Source organism: Chelonoidis abingdonii, chromosome 5, assembly GCF_003597395.2.
Source record: "Chelonoidis abingdonii isolate Lonesome George chromosome 5, CheloAbing_2.0, whole genome shotgun sequence".
NCBI lineage: Eukaryota > Metazoa > Chordata > Testudines > Testudinidae > Chelonoidis > Chelonoidis abingdonii.
The window spans coordinates 146663272-146684220 of record NC_133773.1 but is presented as its reverse complement, the minus strand read 5'-3'; the positions used below and the strand labels follow the sequence as shown (position 1 = coordinate 146684220).

Sequence of the window (20949 nt, the reverse complement as noted above, 5' to 3'; positions counted from 1 at the left end):
GTCTCTGCGGGGGAAGGTGTCCAAGTCTGGGGCCTTGGGCTGTGTTGGGGGAAGCTGGGGCTGGGCTGGGGGGGGTCTCTGGGGGGAGGTGTTCGGGCCTGGGGCTGGTGGTGTCGGGGCGGGAAAGCCTGAGGGCTGGGCTCCGGCTGAGGGGTCTCTGCAGTGGCAGGAGACGCGGATGCCGGCCACGGAGGAAGGACCAGGAACAGCTGCAGAGCATGGTCGGTGACAACCAGCTATGGGGGGGAGGAGGTGACGCACACGCTGCTTGCGGAGGAGCCGGGGGGCCCGACACGACAGCGGCTGGATGGAGGCCTTCCTGGCAGCAACTTCTACGACCTGAGTGAGTGAGTTTTGGGAGCAGAGCCGGAGTCCAGGGGAAGCTGGGGGGGGTACAGCTGAGGACTGGGTGGGGGCAGCTCCTGGGCCAAACCCAAGGAGCCAGTGGTGAGCCCAGGCCCAACTGGGGGGCAAAGCCAGGCGGACACAGGAGAGCAGCGAGTGGGGCTGGGAGCTGTGGCCCTGAGCTCAAACAGACTGATCCTTTGTGGTCAGGCCATGCCAATAGCCGGGGCGGGCAGCTGTGCCAAGTCGAGTGCCCTGGTGCAGGTGTTGTACTCAAAGTGCTATACACGGGACTCTTTTCAGGGAGGATAAAGGCAAAACGCCACATTTATTATAATATATGGTTTAATTAACACTTTATCATATGCCTATGAATCTATAAGTCATATGCATTCACGACAACCACAACACAGACCACAAAAACACGCATCCGTTCTCTGCTGTGCTACCAACAACGGTGCTCCCCTTAACTGCACTGGCTCAGGGAGTTAGATGTGTGGGGAGGGTGGAACCGGCTGTCTGTCTCGATCCGGAATCGATGCTACCGACGGTGACAAGACGAGACCGGGGTCCTTCTGCAAGACACTCGTATTTATAGCAGCTTCCCTCTATGCAAATCAGACCAGATTCAAATCTGATCTGTGTCCGTGTGGTCTGTGTCCGTTGGTCTTGTGCTGCTTTTCTCTGGGTGTTGTCCCAAATGCTGCTCATATACAGGAGCGTTTTCTAAAGAAAGTTGTGCTTGCTTCTTAAATCCTGAAGGATCGTCAAATTCATGCTCCCCTCCATTTGGGCTTCTACTTGATCAAGTTGTAATTGTCTTTTGCTCTGGCTTGGCATTCACTATCTTTAACATGGTTAGCTGTCTGGAGGTGGGTGTCTTCCAAGCCTCACTAATTCACACCTCATTCAGTCAATGGGGCAATTGATTACAGAGTGGGGGGGGGAGATCTTATTCTACTTTTAACAAAAAGGCACGTTTCTTTCACTTTAACTGTACTATCCTTAGGGGCTAGAACATTTGATATAAAGTCTTCTACCAATTTTCTAATACAAAGTTGTATGACAGAGGCACAATGCCAAGTCATATGAAATACAAAGTAACATTGTGCAAGATGCAATGTCATAAAGATACTTAATATAGAAAGATACTTAATACAAAATAACACAGTGCAATGTTATAAAGATTTGTAGAGACAGTTGATACAGAGATTTCTCTACACAGGCCCCCAGCGTGTCTCTGTGGGTAAAGGGCACCAGAGTCACTGCCCAGGGGCAGAGGGGGGAATGAGGCACAAGTGCAGCTGGTGTCAATACATAAAGCAGCCACATGGGGGCAGTGCAAGTCCATCCTTCCCAGCTGGCATTTCCAGGGCACAGCCCCCCCACCCCTCGGCTGCTTGGGGGGCTGTGGAGTGACCCTGCCCCTCCCCTCCTCTCCCCTCCCTGCAGGCCAGTGGAAGCAGTGCTGCGATGAGCTCATGAAGATTGAGGTGCCGTCCCCACGGAAGCCCCCAGCCCTGCTGGCCAAGCAGGGCTCTCTGTACCATGAGATGGGTAAGGGGGAAGGGGCTTCCCAGGGTCCCTGTCCTGGGGATGGGCAGGGAGGGCCCAGTGTTGGTGGGCAGGCTGTCTCTGACATGGGGCCTGGGCACAGGGTCTGTGCACTGTCTGTCTGTCCTGGCTTCCTGTCTGCAGGGCCCTTGCCCGCTCTCTGCTAACCCAGCTGCTGGGGGGAGTGTGACCCCCCACTCGCTGCCCTTGTCTGACGCACACCCCTGGGTGTATGTTTCTGTAACCACTCCCCTTTCTCTCCTCTCCTGGCGCTGCCCTCCCTTCCCTTCTTCTGCCTCTCCCCCCCCCCCCGGGCTGCCCCCGGGCACCAGCTCTCCCTGGCCCTGCGGTGCCGCCCACGGCCTGCGAGGGGCTCCTGCTCCAGGATAACGCTGTCTCCGCTGAGATTCGGGCGCTTCTCTCCTCCTATTACAGTGACAGGTGACGTACGGGGCGGGGGGCGCATGGAGCTGGACTGGCACAGCCAGGCCCAGACTCCAGCAGGGCCCTTGCTCCAAGTGGCCGTTGTCTGCAGTGCCCCCTCCACAAACCCAGGACCAAACCGGCCCCCACGTGCCTGTCGCCTCAGGGACACCCCGTCTCCCCCTGGGGCAGTGACCAGACAGGGTCACATCTAGGGAGCAGGGCATGAGTGCTGCCGGAGGGCGAGGCCTCTGGGCTACTGCAGCTCCAGCATCTCCCAGCAGGGGGCACTGGGGGGGGGGGGAGTGGGGAGGAGCCCTGGCTGTAGGGGGAGCACCCAGCTATTGCAGCCCCAGCATCTCCCAGCAGGGGGTGCTCTGGGGGGTGGAGTGAGGCAGGAGTCCTGGCTGCGGGGAGAGCTCCCAGCTACTCCAGCAGGGGGTGCTGTAGAGGGGGGGAGTAGGGAGGAGCGCTGGCTGGGGGGGAACTCCTGGCTACCTCAGCCCCAGCAGGGGGTGCTGTGAGGGGGGAGGCGAGCAGGAGCACTGGCTGGGGGGGGAGCTCTCGGCTACCAAAACGCCAGTCTTTCCCAGCAGGGGGCGCTGGCTTAGGGGGGAGCTCTCCACTACTCCAGCCCAGGTCTCTCCCAGCAGGGGGTGCTGCAGGGAGTGGGGGCAGGTGTGAGCTGGTGGTTCTGGGGAGACGTTTATCCTGAGCCCCACCTCCTTGCCCCATAGCTATTGAGCCTGTGGACGACATTGAGGCCGTGACGGACATCCTGGCACGGCGGGTGACGGCCCTGGAGCTGCGGCCGGATCTTGGCTGCCCCCCATGGCTGTCGCTCTTTGAGGGGCCCCTGCTCAGCGCGTCCCACGCCAGCATCACTTCTGACACAGCCAGTGCCAGCCCCTCTCGCTCACGCCCGTCGTGGGGCCGGCCCCGCACGCTCTCCCTGGACGCCAGGCTCAGCACGCTGAAGGGGCGTGCTGGGAAGGGCCCCACCACCGCCCTGCGCCCGCTGGCCGGCCCCCCCCACTCCAGCTCCTCCAGCAGTGGCAGCACCACCCCCGAGTCAGAGCGCCAGGGCCGCTGCCCCACTCGCCCCACCCTGGATCCTCGCAGCTGTCTGCAGTCCCAGGTCTGAGCAGCAGGGGGTGCCCGGAGGCGGCGCCTGCACCCTGACCAGGACTGGAGGTGACGGGGAAGATGCCCCAGGCAGGGGCCCCCTCATGGCCCAGCCAGCCCCATGGACCCCTGCTCAGGCAGCAGCCTTGGCTGGGTCGCGGTGTCAGTTCTCCATCCTGAGCAGCAGCACCTCCCCACCCTGTCCTCCCGCTGAGCCCCCACCCCCGGGGACGTCGCTCTCGCAGGGCCAAGGGACCCCACCGGAGCATCCCTGGTGAGCTGCCTGGCATCTGCTGGGAAGGACTGTTAGGAACAACTGTCCCTGCCCCCAGCCTGGGGCACAGGGTCTGCTCGCTCCCCCGGCTGCGCTGAGCTCTGAGCCAAGGGCCTGCCCCACAGGTGCTGAACTCATCCCTCCCCCGGGAGCTGCCCCTGGCCCCAGACAGGGAGTGGGGCAGCCTGTGGGCTCTTGGGCCCGTGGTGTGGGGCGAGCAGCTGAGCTGTCCTCAGCCTGGCTTCAGAGCAAAGGCTGAACCCAGGGGGGGTTCGGGACAAAAAACTGGAATTATTTTGGCACAGGTGACACTGAAGGGGAGGGGGATGGGCCTGGGGATTCCCTAATTCCAGCTCTAACAGCTTCTCTTTGCTAACCAGCCCCTGGGGTTGGAATTGGCTCCATGCCCCCGCCCATGCAGCTGCAGCCCCCCCAAAACAGCCCCGCTCCCCTGCAGAGGTGTGCACAGCCCCTCCCCCATGGGGCTGTCTGTCTGGGGGAGGGAACTGAGACTGCAGCCGCCTCATTAATATGCATTAAAATGTATTTAATATTCCCAGTCTCTGATTTGGGGCAGGGGGGTGGAGTGGGGCAGGACTGGCCCTGCTGGGGTGACCAGATGTCCTGGTTTTACAGGGACAGTCCCGCTATTTGGGGCTTTGTGTTCTGTGGGCTCCTCTTCCCCACCACCCACCCCATCCCTGGTGGGGGCAGGTTGCTCTCTGGGCCCAGCTGGCCTCACCCACCTTGCAAGCTGGGGCTCTGCAGGCAGCTGTGATGTCACAAGCAGCCAGTGGCCCATGGGACCTGGAGTTGCTGGGAGCCCCCCACCCCCAGCCCAACCTGCCCTCCCTGGGTCCAGCTAGCTGGAGGAGGGAGGCAGCTCAGCTCCCCTCCATGGGGGAGCCCTGCCCTCTCCCCATCAAGCAGCTTGGGGGGGGTTGGGCCTCTCTCTGCTGTTGGGGTGGGGTGCCCCCTGCTCAGCACCCCATAGCCTCCAGCCAACCCCCTCACCTTTCCTGTGAAGCCAACCTGGGTACTGGGCCCCACATGCTTCACCCCCGGCCCACGCCCCCATCCCCCAGCCCTGGTGAGAATGAACACGGGGGGCTGCTTTGCGTGCAGCTGGGGGCGCAGGGGCGAGCGGTGTTCCCAGCAGGAGGGCTGGGCCGGGCCGGGCCATGCCCCCCCTGACCCCCTGTAACTTGCTGATGAGCTGGTCTGGCTCAATGGCCTTAGGCCCCATGGTGGGGATGAGTCAAGGCCCCATAGGCCACGTGAGGGGCAGAGAAGTCAGACCCACAGCCAGTTCCCACAGCTCCTTTATTTGGTCGTGGAGGCCACGGCCCAGGTTGCAGGGTAACATGGTGGGTCGGGGGCTCACCCAGCGAGCAGAGACTGAGGTGCTGGGGGTTCAGAGCGCAGGCACCCCCAGAATGGGGGGGGATTGCTGGTTCTTAGAAGGGCCCGTGGGGGGTGCAATCCGAGCAGCCCCTTGGCGCGTCGCAGTCATAAAGCCGAGCCCAAGCGGGCTCTGTGGGTGAGATGAGTGCTGGGGTCCAGCAGCCCCTGCTGTCTACGCAGTGTGGGGGGAGGGGCCCTCAACGGCCTCCCCCCCCTCCAGCGCCGCCCGCCTGGTGCCGCCTTGCAGAGATACCCAGGCTGTGTCCCCTGTGGAGAGAGAGGCAGCTCAGCCACAGGCGCCACTGCTGGGGAGTTGCCCCCGGCCCGGCCCTCCCTCCCCTGCTGCAGGGCATCCTGGCCAGGCTGCCCCATCCCCGCTCCCTGGGGGAGTCCTGAAGTGTGTGGGGGGGTACAGGGCAGAGGGGGAGACCGGAGCCGCGGTACCTGCTGGGGGATCCCACGCCACTTGCAGCTGGAGCTTGGCACCGCCGCTTAGGGTGCCCTGCAGGAAGAGAGGGGCACTGAGTGGAGGGCAGGGCAGGGCGCGGCGCTCCCACTGGCCCCCCATGGGGCAGATACTCTAGCCTCCAGGGCCTGTGCAGCTTGGCACAGCTGTCGGGGGGGGGGGCTGCAATGGGGGCACCTGCCCATGGGAGCCTGTGGAGGGAGCCTGAGCTGACGCCACATGGGACCTGCTCCTGACATGGGCCTCAATTGCAGCCAGTTCCCCCCTAGAGGGGAAAGGCCCCATTCTCCCCCGGAATACAGCCAGCCCCCAGCCCTGGGGCAGATTGGAGCCAGCACCCCCAAGAGGGGAAAGGCCCCGTTCCCCACCCCCTGATCCAGCCAGCCCCCTGCCCTGGGGCAGATCAGAGCCAGCGCCCCCTAGAGGGGAAAGGCCCTGTTCCCCACCCCCCTAACCAGCCAGCCCCTGCCCTGGGGCAGATTGGAGCCAGCGGCCCCTAGAGGGGAAAGGCCCCGTTCCCCAGCCCCCTAACCAGCCAGCCCCCTGCCCTGGGGCAGATTGGAGCCAGCACCCCCAAGAGGGGAAAGGCCCCGTTCCCCACCCCCCTAACCAGCCAGTCCCCTGCCCTGGGGCAGATCAGAACCAGCGCCCCCTAGAGGGGAAAGGCCCCATTCTCCCCCCTGATCCAGCCAGCCCCCTGCCCTGTGGCAGAGTGGAGTTGGCGCCTCCTGGGGGGGGGGAAGGCCCCATGTCTTGAACTTGCCAGCCCCTGACATTAAACGTTCTTTTAGGTTTTGGCTCTGTTACCTTCTCTCCTGGCTCCAGCTCCAGCTCCCTGAGCTCTGGCCACCTCCCGGCCTCCTGGCCTGCTATGCCGTTGTGTCCTGACTCCGGGAGGAGCTCAGCCAGGCTGGCCTCTGGCGCCAGGCAGTGCCCGTGGGAGGGCTCCGGCGGTGCCTCCCCACCTACGGGGAGACGGATGAGGGCTGAGTGCTTGGCACTCACTCTGCGGAGAGCTGCTGGGCTCCATCACTCTGTCAGCCTGGCTGATGGCAATACAGGAATCCTGCCGCCTCCCCCCAGAGCAGAACGCCCCCAAGTGACAGCCCGGCCAAGCAGCCTTGTGTGGCCCCCTCCCTGGGGGGGTTTGCTGTGGGGGGCCATGCCAGATGGGGGGGGACAGACCCACCAAAGGGTTTCATGCTGGGGGTTGTGCCGAGGGGGGGACAGACTCGCCGGGAGATTTCCTGCTGGAAGTTGTGCTGGGGGGTGGGGAGGGCAGACCCGCCGGCCCAGGTGACCCCCATGCTGGCTCAGCCCAGCAGTTCCCTGTGTGTGCAACAGCACCATTCTGCCCCGAACACCCACCTGCCATGGGGGCTGCAGCCGTGGAGGGGCCAGGATGCCAGGGCCACGGGGGCACGGACTGAGGCAGAGGTTCCAGGGAGCAGGACTCTGCGCTGGAGAGAACTGGGCAGCTTTGAGCAGGCTCCTCTCCGGCCAGTGATGGATTAGTGGGGTCAGCAAGGGGCCCAGTTGGCACATCTGGGAGACTGCCATGGGGCCCCTCAGTGGGCACCGGCTCTGCCAGCAGGGAGCCCTCAGCGGAGCCCTGGGGTGATATGGGAGGCATGCAAGGGGCATCCTCCATGGGCAGAAATGTAGCTGGGGGCTGGCTCAGAGACACTGGGGAAGGGGGGGTGGCAGGGGGTAGAGAATGAAGAAGTGGAGACCCAGCTCTGGGAGGGGTAGCAGGGGGCAGGGGGCTGGCAGGGGGTGAAGACCCAGCTCTGGGAGGGGGTGGGGGGCTGGCAGGGGCTGGAGACCTGGCTCTGGGAAGGGGGGCAGGGAGTGGAGACCCAGGTTCAGCCAGGCTGATGGGAGGCAGAGTCATGGTTCCATCTGGGCTGGTGTGGAACGAATCTTTGGTCCTGGGCTGAATAGCTGGGAGTAGGGGCCCTGTCCTGCGTGGGCTGGTGAGGGGCAGGGGTTGGGCCCCATGCAGGCTGGTGGGGGGCAGGGGCCCTGTCCCAGGCAGGCTGGTGGGGGGCAGGGGTTGGGCCCTGGGCAGGCTGATGGGGGACAGGGGCACTGTCCCGCGTGGGCTGGTGGGGGGCAGGGGTTGGGCGCCGGGTGGGCTGGTGGGGGGCAGGGGCTCTGTCCCTTGCAGGCTGGTGGGGGACAGGGGTTGGGCCCCGGGCAGGCTGGTGGGGGACAGGGGCCCTGTCCCACGTGGGCTGGTGGGGGGCAGGGGTTGGGCCCCCCGCGGGCTGGTGGGGGGCAGGGGTGTGGGTCTGCGTGGACTGGCAGGAGGAGCAGCCCTGCTGGAGCTGGATTCAGTGGGGCGAGGGCTGGAGGGGGCCGGGAGGAAGTCACCCGGTGAAGTGGGGGGCTCTGGCCGGCGGAAGATGTAGGCAGACTCCGTCAGGCTGCGCTGGTAGCGCAGGTAGGGCCTGTGGGGTGCTCCTGGGGGCAAAGCACAGAGGAGACTGTCAGTAGCTGCTTCCACTGCCCCTCCCGGACCATCACCCATCACTGCCATGCAGCCACCTCTGGGTGCAACACGGCAGCTGCTTAACCCATAGGCCCCTAAGAGCTCCCTCATGCCCCCAGCAAATGGCAGGCTCGGTTTGCAGGCGGCAGCACCAGCCTGATCCGAGGGCTCCCAGCCAAGCAGCATTTTGGGACAGGAAACGAAGCCGAATCCCGCGCCGGGGGCTGAGACACTCACCTGGCCTGACACCCAGGGGCGAGGGGGGCGACTGGGCACCCGAAGTGGAGCTGGAGTGTTCCCGCTGCCTGAAGAAGTCCCGGGGATTCTGAGAGCGCTGGGAGACCAGCGTGGCTGCCTCCTGCAATGCACAGAGAGTGAGGGGGGCCCCAAGGGTCCAGGCAGGGGGCTCTGCATCCCAACCTGAGGGGGGAGGATGTTAGTGTCGGCCTGGTCCAGCAGGGGGCGTCCTGGCCAGGTGGTGGGGCAGGAGCCTAGGATGAGCCTGGCCCAGCAGGGGGCGTCCTGGCAGGGTGGGAGGCAGGAGGCTAGGACGGGCCTGGGCCAGCAGGGGGCATCCTGGCCAGGTGGGGGGGCAGGAGGCTAGGACGGACCTGGCCCAGCAGGGGGTGCTCTCTCTAGGCTCCCACCACTTACCACGGCCTTCTCAATGGACTCGCTGCGCCGGAACCGGTCCCGCATGGCCTCCTCGTGCTCCCGCTGCTGCTGCTCCTGGGACGGGATGAAGCAGAGACCCTCAGAGAGCTGGGGCGCCAGCTGTGGGGGCAGCTCGAGGGAGATGGGCCCTCATGTCCTCTGCCTGCTGTCTGCCTTGGTTCATGCTTCTTCCTGGAGCCGGCTCCCCTGCCCTGCCGGCTCCCAGCCGCAAGACGTCCTGTGCCACCTCCTGCGCCTCCATACTCAGCCTGTGCCCACCCCGGCTCCGGCGCTGACCCCAGCCCCTCTCAGCATCTGCCTGGAAGCCCCCAGCCCTTCCCTGGAGGAGGCTCCCCCGCTGGCCCCAGCCCAGTGCTGGCTGCTGGCTCCCTGACGTAGGGGCAGGGCAGGCGCTGCTTCCACTCACCCATCGGGCTTTCTCCTTCCTCCACTCCTCAGCCTCCAGCCGTGCCTGCTCCTTCCTGCAGAGAGAGCCAGGGAGGCAGGGCAGGGGCCCCGGGTCAGCCTAGGAGCGCGAGAGCCCTGACTGGGCCCGGCTCGGCCCAGGTGCAGGGCTCCCAGGCCGGTCTGCGGATGGGGCAAGGGCGCCAGGCCTGGCAGCCCTGTGGGACAGGCTGGGGGACTCACCTTTGCTCCTCGATCAGCCTCTCCTTCTCCTTGAACTTGCGCTCTCGCTCAGCAGCCTCTCTCTTCTCCTCCTCCATGCGCTCGCGTTCCCAGCGCTTGCGCTCCTCCAGCAGCCGCCGGCGCTCCTCCTCCTTCCGCTGCTCCTCTTCCCTCTGGGTACAGCACAGGGCGCTGAGCTCCAGGGGACCCCAAACAGCCTCCAGCACCGGGGGCAGGAACCCATCCCTGAAGCCAGGTGCAGAGCTCCCACCTGGCCCAGCCCCCCACCCCACCTCCACGTCTCCAACCAGCCCTGCTCCCAAAGCAGGGGCCCAAGGCATCTCCCCAAGGGCAGTACTGCAGGGACACACCAGTGGTCCGTGAAAAGCAAAGTTTGAGAACCACTGGACCACTCATTCAGCATTCCCGCCCCTCCTCATTAAACCTCCCTTGGCTGCTCCAGGGGCGCTGTGGGGAGCAGGGCAGGAGCCCTGGCTGTGTGGGGAGCTCCGGGCTAGTCCAGCCCCGGCCTCTCCCAGCAGGGGGCGCTGTGGGGAATGGGGCAGGAGCCCTTCCTGGGGGGGCAGTTCCCAGCTACAGAGGCATGGGGCAGGGCCTGGGGTAGGGCTCACGCCCCTGAGCAGGGGTCTCTTGGGACTGCGCTGTCTGCTTACCTCGGCCTGTGCCCAGAACGAATCCCGTTTGGTCCTGCGGATCTCCAGGGCAGGGTTCGTTTTCCTGTAGTTGGTGCCCTGCAGGGAGAGGCAGAAATGGGTCCAAGGAGGGCTCAGAGCAGCCCCCTCCCCGGGACATCTCCATCCCTGTGCTGGGTCATGGCAGCTCAGCGAGGGGGAGGGTCCCAGGGCCCTGCAGGCAGCGTCACCCCCACCCGTTGCCCCAGCTGGGCTCCCGTCTGCGCCCGGTGCAGCACATGCCAGCCTGGCCCATCTGCAGGGAAACCCCAACAGCTCCTCCTCCCACAGCATCAGTCTGTCTGGCCCCAATCCCTGCACTTCCCCTATCCCCTGCCAGCCCCACTGCCCCCCCCACTCACCACCAGTTCCTCTGAGCTGCTGGCTGGTGCTCGCCTGGAGGCGCTGCCCCCTGCTGGCGCGAGCCGGGACAGCACGCGGTGCAGCCCCTCCTGCGTCACATCATTGGGGCAGCGGGCGCCCAGCACCAGGCTGGCCTCCTGCACAGGGGAGGGGAGGACAGCGTCAGCCTCTGCTCGCCCCAGGCCTGGGACACGGGGAGTGCCCCCCAGGGAACCCAGCACACGGCCTGGGAAGTGGGGAAGCAGCTCTCCTGGCGCAGGCCCTGGATGCAGCCTGTTCCATGCCCAGCTCCGGCCCGTGCCCCCTATTGGGGGCAGAACACTGGCTGGCTGGTTTGCAGCCTGGCTCTGGCAGATTCCTGCTCAGCCCCCCAGCCCTGGCTCCACTCCCGGTTATTTATACGTTCTTTGGCTCCAGATAGTTGAGCCGTTTCCCCTGGGCGAGGCCATGCAGGGGGCTGGATGCCCAGGCTGGGGGAGGACGGGACAGATAGGGCCACTCACCGGGGCCTGCTTCTGGCCTTGGGGGGAGGGAAGTACCTGTGCACCGAGCTAAGGCTCCAGCACTGGGAACGGGACAGACCCAAACAACAGACAGGCCGAGGAGGGGTTGAAGAGGGACCCCGGCTGCTCCCCCACCCCCTTCCTGCCTGGGGAAAGCCAGTGCAAGCCCCCCAGCTCCAGGGCCAGGAGGAACCGCAGCTGAGGCTGGGAACGGCAGAGCCTGAGTTGGCAGCACCAGGAATGTGCTGACCAAAGCGTCCAAAGGCCAGGGGCTGCCCAGGGTAGGGGTCTGAGCTGGCGGGGGGGAGCTGGGGGAGGGCCAGGGAGTGAGTCTGAGGGAAATGAAGCCAAACACCAGGGATGTGGCAGGGGCTGGCGGGGGGGGGGGGGGCAGTGAGACAAACACGCCCTGGAGCTGCTGGACACACCGCACCTCCACAGTGCCCCCTACTGGGAGAGGCCAGAGCTGGAGTGGCCAGGAGCCCCCTCCCCACAGCCAGTGCTCCTGCCCCACCCCCACAGTGCCCCCTACTGGGAGAGGCCAGAGCTGGAGAGACCAGCAGCCCCCTCCCCACAGCCAGTGCTCCTGCCCCACCCTCCACAGTGCCCCCTACTGGGAGAGGCCAGAGCTGGAGTGGCCAGGAGCCCCCTCCCCACAGCCAGTGCTCCTGCCCCACCCCCACAGTGCCCCCTACTGGAAGAGGCCAGAGCTGGAGAGGCCAGCAGCCCCCCTCCCCCCCGAGCCAGCGCTCCTGCCCTGCGCCCACAGCGCCCCCTTTGCTATGTCTCTGTGACCCCTCTCTCTCATGCACCTGTCTCCGTGCCCAACGTTCCCTGGGGTGCCCCCGCCGGGCAGGAACTCACCTTGAAGAAGGCCTTGATGGCAGGCAGATGCCCCGCACAGGTCTGTCTGTGGGACTCCGGCACCTGCTCCCCCACCTGGGCACCAAGCAGACATTGGCTCAGCCAGGCAGCCAGTGCCAGTGCAGGGCCGCACACCGAGCCAGCTCACTCCACCCCCTGCGCCTCCGCAGCTGGCTGCCGTGCGCTCCCCCTGCAGCCCCTGGAGAAGGGCCCCCCCAGGAGAGACCCGGCTCCCCCTCCTCCCTGTGGGTACAGAATGTCACTGAGTTTGGCAGGCCGTCCCTGCATTCAGTGCCAGGGCTGGGGCTCCCCTCAGAGTCCACTCCCCTGCGGGGCATTGGCTGTTCCCTTCCTCAGTTTCCCTCCATTCCCCTAAGTTGGCCAAGTGCCCACTTTCCCCTCATCCCCCTGATCTCCCTCAGACACCTTACAGACCCGCACACCCCCTTAATCCAGCCCCCAGCTGACTCCTGCAGTGTGCAGTTGTCTTCAGGAGTGCTGCCCGGAGATGGAGAGCGCAGGGTCTGTCTGGGCCAAGAGGGACACCCCCTGCTCCAGATGGCAGGGCCCTGCTGCCCAGAACCACAGACCCTGGGACGGTATCGATTCGCTGGGGGGCTCCCCCAGGCAGCAGATTCGCCACCTGCTCTGCTCACACAGCCTCAGGGCTGGGTGTGTGTGTGGGGACCTGGCAGCTGGCCCCAATGATCCAGAGCTCTTGGAACTGGGGAGTCAGATGTCGGGGGCAAGAAAGCACCCCGATGTGCTGAGAGGCCAAAGCTGGAGCGGGTGGGAGTGTCCCCCACAGCCAGGGCTCCTGCCCCACTCCCCACAATGCCCGCTACTGGGAGAGGCCAGGGCTGAAGTAGTGGAAGTGGGGGTGCTCAGTGCCTGCTGCCCCCAGCCCCCCACAGCTGGCCCTCCCGGGGGGCTGCGACTGTGTGCGCAGAGTGGAGAATGGCCTACGCCTTGGGCAGGGGCCATGTCAGGAACTCAAGTGCAGCCTGTGCCAGGGCACGTGGGGCACACGCAGCTCCCTGCGGCTGGGGTGGCACACGCGGGAGGTGGGGCTGCACACACCCATAGGCCTGCAGCGGGGGTACATAGCCCACACAACCCCAGCACCACCCCGTCAGATGCCAAGGAGCTGGGAGACACAAGGAGCTACTTAGGGCCCCATATGTGACCCCCCCTGCCGCCCCGGAACCTCTCCTGCTACCCGCCCATCCACTGAGTCTCCCCACACTGCGCCCCCCTCGCCCCGCCCCAGTGAGCGGGAATGAGAAGCAGTTGTGGCTGCTGGGTCCTGCCAGCAAGTGAGTCAGCGGGTGGGGAAGCCCCGCGGCACTTGGTGAGGAGCCTGGGACTGGGCCGCTGCAGCCATCTGTGATCCTCAGACAGGCACCAGCCCCCCAAGCAACCCCCCAAGCAGGGACCCAGCCCCCCAACTGGCTCTAGAACCCTCAACCAGGGCCGCAGCCCCGCAAACAGGGATCCTGCTCCCCAACCAGCCCCAGAACCCCCAACCAGGGACCCAGCCCCATAACTTGCCCCAGCCCCCACAACCAGCAACCCAGAAAAATTCAGATGGGTGCTCATTGCTGCAGGCATTAAGGGCGCTATAAGCACCCCCAGTAAGTCTGGCCCCCGGCAGAGGGCAAAGGGACCCCCTCCCCAGCTGGGGCTGGGACCCGCCATGTCCCCCACCCCCCCGCGACTCTCACCCAGTTGATGAGGATGATGCGGGGCTGCCCGGAGCTGGGGTCCTGGACACGGCAGAGGCCGTACATGACGCTGTTACTGGAGAACTTCCCGGACAGCTCGTCTATCCCGCCGGCTGCAATAAGACGGGGCGGGGGTGTCAGCAGGCCCCAGCCCCCCACAGTGCTCCAGGAGGCACTGGGGCAGACCCCCACCGCTTGCTGCCCCCACTTCCTGTGTGGGGGAGGGGCATTGGGGCAACTTCCCTATGCATCCTTATTATACCGCCCCCACCGTCCCCCGGGGCAGCTCCCTTAGCCAGCTCCATGGAGAGAGGCCAGGGAGGTGGGAGAGATCAGGAAACGGCAGCTGGATTAGCGGCAGAGAAGTGCTGGGGGTGCTGTGCTGCAGGGAGCGGGTCATGGATCAGCAGGGGGCGCTCTCCCCCGGCAGGGAGGGCTGGCCCCAGGGGGGCAGTAGGCCACAGGGAGCAGGGCAGAGGGGCAGCAGGGGGGCTCTCCCCTGGCAGGCAGGGCTGTGATAGGGGGCGCTGGGCTGCAGGGGGCAGAGGGCAGCAGGGGGCGCTCTCCCCTGGCAGGCAGGGCTGTGATAGGGGCGGCTGGCTGCAGGGGAGAGGCAGCAGGGCGCTCTCCCCGCAGGCATGGGCTGTGATACGGGGGCGCTGGGCTGCAGGGGGCAGAGGGCAGCAGGGGCGCTGCTCCCTGGCAGTCAGGGCTGGCCCGGCACTGGCCGCAGGGAGCAGGGCAGGGGCGGCCAGTGGGGGCTCTCCCCGGCAGTCGGTGCGCATCAAGGGGTGCTGGGCCGCAGGGAAGAGGCAGGGGCAGCAGGGGGGCTCTCCCTGGCAGTCGGTGCTGCACTAGGGGGCGCTGGGCAGCAGGGAGTGGGTGGGGGCTCTTCCTGGCAGTCAGGGCTGGCCCCATTTGGCCCCAGGGGGCGCTGGGCCGAATGAGCTGTGACAGCGAGGCCGAGTTCTGTGATTATTGACGAACTTCTCCTGCATCTGGGTGCGGCCTGGCGGGGGCGCTGGCAGGGCTCTCTACCCTCCGGCACTCCCAGGACACTAACATGCTGTCAGCGGGCGTTACAGAGCTGCCAGACTGCTCCCCAGCTGTGGATTCCTGCGGGGCAGTCAGTTAGGAGAGGGGCTGTGGATCCAGTGCCGGCACCTCTTACCTCCTGAGTCCAGGAGCTTCAGCTCATTGTGCTTCCATATGCAAAGATGGCCCTGGAGTGGGGCAGAAGGGGGGGTCAGATGGGGGGGCGGATATTGGGGCAACCAATCTTCTCCACCACCAACCCCAGCTCAAGCACTCTGTTCCCCAGCCAGCAACCCCTCCATGGGCACAGCCCACTATACTGACAGCCCGAGCCCTGAAGTTGGATCGGAGTCTGGCAGATAAGAGACAGTCCAGACCTCCAGAGACTGTTGACCCAGGCATGTGACAGGCTCCCTGTAGGGCAAATCTGCAGAAAGGACTAAGGTTACAGTGGACGAGAAGCTGGATGAGAGTCAACAATGTGCCCTTGTTGCCAAGAAGGCTAATGACATTTGGGCTGTATAAGTAGGGGCATTGCCAGCAGATGGAGGGATGTGATCACTCCCCTCTATTCGACATTTGGTGAGGCTCATCTGGAGTATTGGTCCAGTTTGGGGCCACACACTACAAGAAGGATGTGGAAAATTGGAAAGAGTCTAGCGGAGGCAACAAAATTAGGGGGTGGAGCCATACTTATGAGGAGAAGCTGAGGGAATGGGATTGTTTAGTTCTGCAGAGAGAAGAATGAGGGGGATTTTGATAGCTGCTTTCAACTACCTGAAAGAGGGTCCAAAGAGGATGGATCTAGACTGTTCTCAGTGGTACCAATATATAGAACAAGGAGTAATGGTCTCAAGTTTCAGTAGTGGGGGGGGGTTTAGGTTGGATATTAGAAAACTTTTCACTAGGAGGGGGAAGCACTTGGAATGGGTTCCCTAGGGGGTGCTGGAATCTCTCCTTCCTTAGAGGTTTTTAAGGTCAGCTTGACAAAGCCCTGGCTGGGATGATTTAGTTGGGGTTGGTGCTGCTTTGAGCAGGGCGTTGGATAGATGCCTCCTGAGGTCCTTCAACCCAGATATTCTGTGATTCTATGATCTAAGGCCGCTCCTTTAGCTTCCCATGCCTAAGGGCCCTGCTTCAGCTGGTAACCCCACATCACCTAGTCCAGCTCTGCCTAATAGAAGCTGCATGGGGCGTCTGCATAACACAGCCAGGGATCTGACACAGCGGCACAGCGCCAGCGCCCTGCACATTTAGTGCAATACAGAGTACAAAGGGGCTCAGGCAGGGCAACATCCCCCCCATGCTCCTGTCAGGCTCTGGGCATCATCCATCTCCTCCGTCCTCCACCATAGCCACCCTGCCTCGCTCCCTGCATTCCCCCGCATGCTGCAGCTGTCCTTTAGCCCAGCGGAGGTGGGGGGGCCTGCTGTTGGTTACCCGCGTCGTCACTGCACTGCAGAGGCAGAGCCCTCCTGACGCTCAGTGCCAGCCCTCCCCTTGCACAGGCTGTCATCTCCAGCTGCTGGGGTCAAACTGCAAAGGTCTCCTGTCCCCCGCCCCAGCTCTCTGGCCCAGCTCTGTGCCCAGCATGGCCCAGAGGAAGTGGCTTTCCTGCAGAAGTCAGGCTTTGAGACGCTGAGATAGGAAAGAGCTGTGAGGGTGGGGGGCAGGACCCACTCTGGCCCAAACTACTCCGGAGCCAGGGCAGCAGGGTCCTCTCCTACCCTGGTGACTTTGGCCCAGAGCAGGGGCAGTGCCATGAGAGCCGAGGACAGGAGAGCACCAGCCCTGCCCCAAAACACTCACCTCCTAGTCCCCAGCTCCAGCTGCTCTGCCCTTGGCCAGAGAGCCCCAGGTCACTCTGCAGGCCCGGCCTCTCCTATGCTCAGCCCCTCCACACCAACACCCTCCCCCCCGCCTCTCCTCTGGTCAGCCCTCCCCATCCCAGCCCCTTCCCCTCCTGCCTCTCCGGTCAGCCCCTCCCCCATCCCAGCCCCTCCCCCTACGCCTCTCCTACGGGTCAGGCCCTCCCTCGTTCCTGTCAGATCCTCTCCCCTCCTCTCTCCAGCCTATCCCGGTCCCCCATCGTCCCAGTCTCCTCCCTCGCACCTCTCCTATGCTCAGCCCCTCCCCACACAAGCCCCTCCCTCCCGCTCTTCCGGTCAGCCCCTCCCCCATCCCAGCCCCCCACTCGCCTCTCCTCACGGTCAGGCCTCCCCCGTTCCTGTCAATCTCTCTCCCTCCCACCTCTCCTCCAGTCAGCCCCCTCCCATTCCGGCCTCTCCCCCAGTCAGTCCCTCCCCCTCACCCTCTCCTATGCTCAGCCCCTCCCCCATCCCAGTCAGCCCTTCCCCCATCCCGGCCTCTCCTCCCCCATCCCTCTGCCCCACTTACCCCAGCCCTTCTCCAGCCAGCCCCTCTCCCCTCCCTCTGCCCCAGCCCCTTCCTGGCTCAGTGCGTGGGAGTGCAGCCAGCAGCATCCGCTCCAGAACAAGGGGGCTACGGGATACGGCACAATGGCAGGAGGACCTGTGGCAAGAGCACCCCCCACTCCGGGCCCCATGCCTGGCTCAGCGCAAAGGGGTGCACATGACCCATGAACAGCCCCCAGTGGGCAGCACTCCCACACTGATTCCCCACCCCATCTCCCTGCTGACAGCCAGGGATCCTGCCCTGCCCCCCCCCAGTGCCCCCTGCCGGGAGAGGCTGCTACTAGGGTGAGCCCTCCCATACCCAGCACTCCTGCCCCGCTCCACCAGCGCCCCCTGCTGGGAGAGGCCAGGCTGGAATAGCTAGGAGCGCCCCCCCATACCCAGCATTCCTGCCCCGCTCCACCAGCGTCCCCTGCTGGGAGAAACTGCTACTGGGGTAGCTGTGAGTGCCCCCCCCATACCCAGCACTCCTGCCCCATTCCCCCAGCGCCCCCTGCTGGGAGAAGCTGCTACTGGGGTAGCTGTGAGTGCCCCCCCCCATACCCAGCACTCCTGCCCCATTCCCCCAGCGCCCCCTGCTGGGAGAGGCTGGGCTGGAGCAGCCAGGAGCTCCCCCCCCAGCTCTCCGGCCCTGTTCCCTCCAATGCTGCCATTCCAAGACACGACATATTCAGTTAATTTGCTCAGCTTCCGCTGCGGTGCATCTGAAGGGATCCTGAGGCCCAGCAAGGGGGGGAGTCCTGGGGGGAGTAACACACAGAAGCTGCCCTAGAGGCCAGTCCCCCTGTGCTGGGACCCATCACGGCCCTTTCGGTTTCACTTGACCAAGCCAGCCGGACTGGGGCAGGAGCCTGTGAGGGGCCTGGAGCCCGGCTGGGGTGCTAGAACAGAGAGAAGCTGGCTCGAATCCCTCTCTCTAGGGAGGCTGTCTCCCCAAGCCTTCCCCAACCCGCCTGTGCTTCCCCCAGCTCCCTTTGTCTCTGCGCGGCTCCAATTACCCATACATGTGACAACACACTCCGCTCCGAGCACACGCAGCTGCGGAGCTCCGGGAACACACATGTGGCTCTGCATGTTCACTTGAACACAGGCAGGCCTGGCACGCCAGACTTACAGGGGTAGGATCCTGCTCTGGTATAAATCTGGAGCTGCTCTGGCTTCCCACAGCATGGCTGGGCCACGCACTGGGCATGGCTTTCACTGACACAGGCGCCTTGGTGCCCGGACGGGGCACGGGATATGGGTGCCAGCCTCCAGGGGAGGGTGTTGTTGCACTGACAGTAAAAATGCCCTGGTGCCAGGGTGCAGGTGGTGTCCCGCAGATCTAGCGGCGTTCAGGCAAACAGGCCTGAGCAGGAGCTGCTCCTGCCCTCGGGCAGACACGCCAGCTTCCTGGGAGCTGGCCAGAGTCAGGGTGAGGGGCAGAGTGCCTGGGGGGGGGGCAGGGGCAGGGAAGATAAGGTGATGAGGGCTCAGACACTTCCCCTCCCCCCCCCCCGGCTCCTGCCTGCCGCTTCCCCTTGCATTCCCACCTGGCTCGCACCCAGCGTCCCCACAGGGCGACGTCACCATTCAGTTGCGCCCAAAGAGAAACAGCCCAAGCCACAGAGCTGCATGTGGTTTCTGGAGGAAGCCCTGTTCCCGTCCCAGCACAGTGGGGAGGGAGGAGGGGCGCTGGGGACAGAGACTGGAGGGAGCCTGTCCTGCAGAGCCAAGCCTGGGCCCAGCGTCAAAGGGCAAACCTGTGGGCTTGGGTGCTTTCCTGCTGCCTTGTGCCGGGGACAGAGAGCCTGGCCTGCCAAGTATCCCATGAAGTGGGCTGGAGCCCATGAAAGTTTATGCTCAAATAAATGTGTTAGTTTCTAAGGTGTCACAAGTCCTCCTGTTCTTTTGGCGGCTACAGGCTAACATGGCTGCTACTCTGAAACCTGGTGTGGGAGGGCGAGTTAATGGGGGGGCTTCCTTCCTGGAGAGCATGGGGGCGCCAGAACGGCTGCTTGCCCCTAACGTCTATTTCACTCCAATGCACTCGTTGGAGGCCAGGGCCTTAGCCCCAGAGCTGCCGGCTGCGAGGGAGCGAGATTGGGCACCATGCTTCAGGGCAGAAAACAGAGCATCACAACCCCCCACACACTGGGTTGAACGCCCCATACATGCCCCAGCTCCTCCTCCAGGCAGAGACCACATCTCCACGGGGCGCGTCCCTGTGCCACTGCGGGACCAGAGGGGGCACCCCAGGGCAGTGCGATGGCCCCAGAGTCCTGGCTCAATACTCACCCAGATAACTCGCTCAGCTCCCCTGAATCCCTCTGCTGGGACGCACCCACGGTCCCTGCCCTGTGGCGCTACTGTGCACTTTGGGATCCTGCTGGGACAGGCCGGGGCTGGAGGAGCCAGGAGCCTCCCCCAGCCAGCGTTCCTGCCCGACCCCCCCACAGCACCCCCTGCTGGGAGAGGCCTGGGGTGGAGTAGCTGGGAACTCCCCCCCTCAGCCAGTGCTCCTGCCCCACCCTCCCCAGCGCCCCCTGCTGGGAGGTGACAGAATTGTTGCTGTAGGAGGTCCATTCTCCTGTCCCTGTGGCCTTCCCCAGAGCCACTCCCTGGATTAGCAGAGCTCAGCAGCCCAGCTCCTGTCCTGTGAGTGCTGTGAACTCCTCTGGGTTAAGCAGCTTGGAAAACAAGTCCAAAATCCACGGTCATTTCATAACCAGGGTTCTCCAGTCTTTCCCTCCTCCCACTCACTAGCCCCCCCAAAACCCCAGCCGGCCACTCCGCAGAACTGCAACCTCGACATTTTCCGCTTGCAGAAATCCCACTGTCCTGGGGGAGGGGAAATCAGTGCTCCCACCATGGTGGGGGGGTGACTCCCTGTGGGAGGGCAGAGGCAGCTGGGAGGGGCGGGTTAAAGGCAGCCCAGCCTGGCAGCGCCTTGCTAGAGGTGCGGGTTCAAACAGGAATTGTTCACTGGCAGTGAGACTGCTTTCCCCAAATACCCTGTGGTCCAACGAGCTTTCGAACAGTGGGGGCTGGGAAGAAGGACTCCTGGGTTCTGTTCCCAGCTCTGTGGGGAGAGTGGAGTCCAGCGGTGGCGGGGATTGAGAGGCAGGACACCTGGGTTCTGGCTCTGACACTAACTTGCTGTGTGACCTTGGGGAAGGCACTTGCCTGCTCAGTGCCTCAGTTTCCCCAGCTCCTGCTCCCTGTCGCGTGGGAGCAGCGCACAGAATGCAGGCCCAGCGGCTCTGTGACTTCCTGGAGAAGGGCCAGGACCTCACAGGCCTGGGCACAGGGCAGCGCCAGTGACACCAGCTTTGCCTTGAGGTTCCCGGTCTCACAACCCCACCAAAGGAGAGGGGGGGGGCACCGCGGAGTTCAGCGAGGAGCAAAGGGCTCCAGGAAAGTGTTTTGTCTCCGAAAACTCATCACACACCCGCCCTACTGCCCCCCCGCAGTGCCTCACCCCCCCTTCGCCCTGCCCTAAGTGCCCCACCCCTTCTCTGCCACTGTACAGCCCCCCCAACCCACTGCCCCCCCGCACAGCGCCCCAACCCTACTTCTCTGCCACTGTACAGCCCCACCGTCCCCACTGCCCCTCCGCGACAGCATCCACACCCCCATCCCCCCCAACATGGCCCCGCGCTCCCCTTCTCTGCCACTGTACAGCCCCCCGCCCCACTGCCCCCGCACAGCCCACCCGCCCCCGCGGCGCCCCGGCCGCGCTCACCAGTCGGCGAGACGCGCCGGCTGCCGATGTCCTCTGGCGGCCAGCACGCCAGGCGTGCGTGTCAGGTCCGCCGGCTCATGGCTCAGCCCCGCGCCCCGCTCCCGCTATGCGGCCCGGGCAGCTCCTGCCGAGGGAGCCCCGCCGGGCCCCGCCTTGCCCGGCTCCCGGCTCCAGCCCGCCGGAGGGGAGGGCCCGGGGGCCCAGCCCAGCTCGGAGGAGAGGGAGGGAGAAAAGGCCGGGCTG

General features: G+C 64.9%; 2 protein-coding genes across 2 annotated transcripts in view; one reads left to right on the top strand and one right to left on the bottom strand.

Annotated features, from left to right (window-relative positions):
* The window catches only part of RTKN (rhotekin), a 36931-nt gene extending 34587 nt beyond the window's left edge, over positions 1–2344 (top strand). The window contains 4 exon segments of the mRNA XM_075066741.1: positions 170–197; positions 200–343; positions 1798–1902; positions 2232–2344. Coding sequence (XP_074922842.1) covers positions 170–197; positions 200–343; positions 1798–1902; positions 2232–2344 — 390 coding nt within the window.
* Positions 2345–5165: 2821 nt separating this feature from the next.
* On the bottom strand, positions 5166–16310 carry LOC116829261 (uncharacterized). The gene is made up of 13 exons (XM_075066217.1): positions 16275–16310; positions 14684–14735; positions 13513–13625; positions 11789–11863; positions 10421–10558; positions 10041–10118; positions 9388–9539; positions 9167–9221; positions 8740–8814; positions 8323–8443; positions 6960–8057; positions 6399–6556; positions 5166–5392 (listed from the first exon to the last, which is right to left on the bottom strand). The coding sequence occupies exons 1-13, from the start codon at positions 16308–16310 to the stop codon at positions 5231–5233; spliced, it is 2313 nt and encodes a 770-aa protein (XP_074922318.1). The 3' UTR covers positions 5166–5230.
* Positions 16311–20949: the final 4639 nt, after the last annotated feature.

Bases quoted from the DNA above. Each gene is read 5' to 3' on its own strand.
- LOC116829261 (XM_075066217.1), bottom strand. From the start codon at position 16,310: ATGGCACTGCCCCTGCTCTGGGCCAAAGTCACCAGG. The intron at 11,864-13,512 runs GTGAGAGTCGCG...CTTGGTGCCCAG, and splicing joins GCATCATCCTCATCAACTGG to GTGGGGGAGCAGGTGCCGGA. The intron at 10,559-11,788 runs GTGAGTTCCTGC...TCCCCTGTGCAG, and splicing joins CCATCAAGGCCTTCTTCAAG to GAGGCCAGCCTGGTGCTGGG.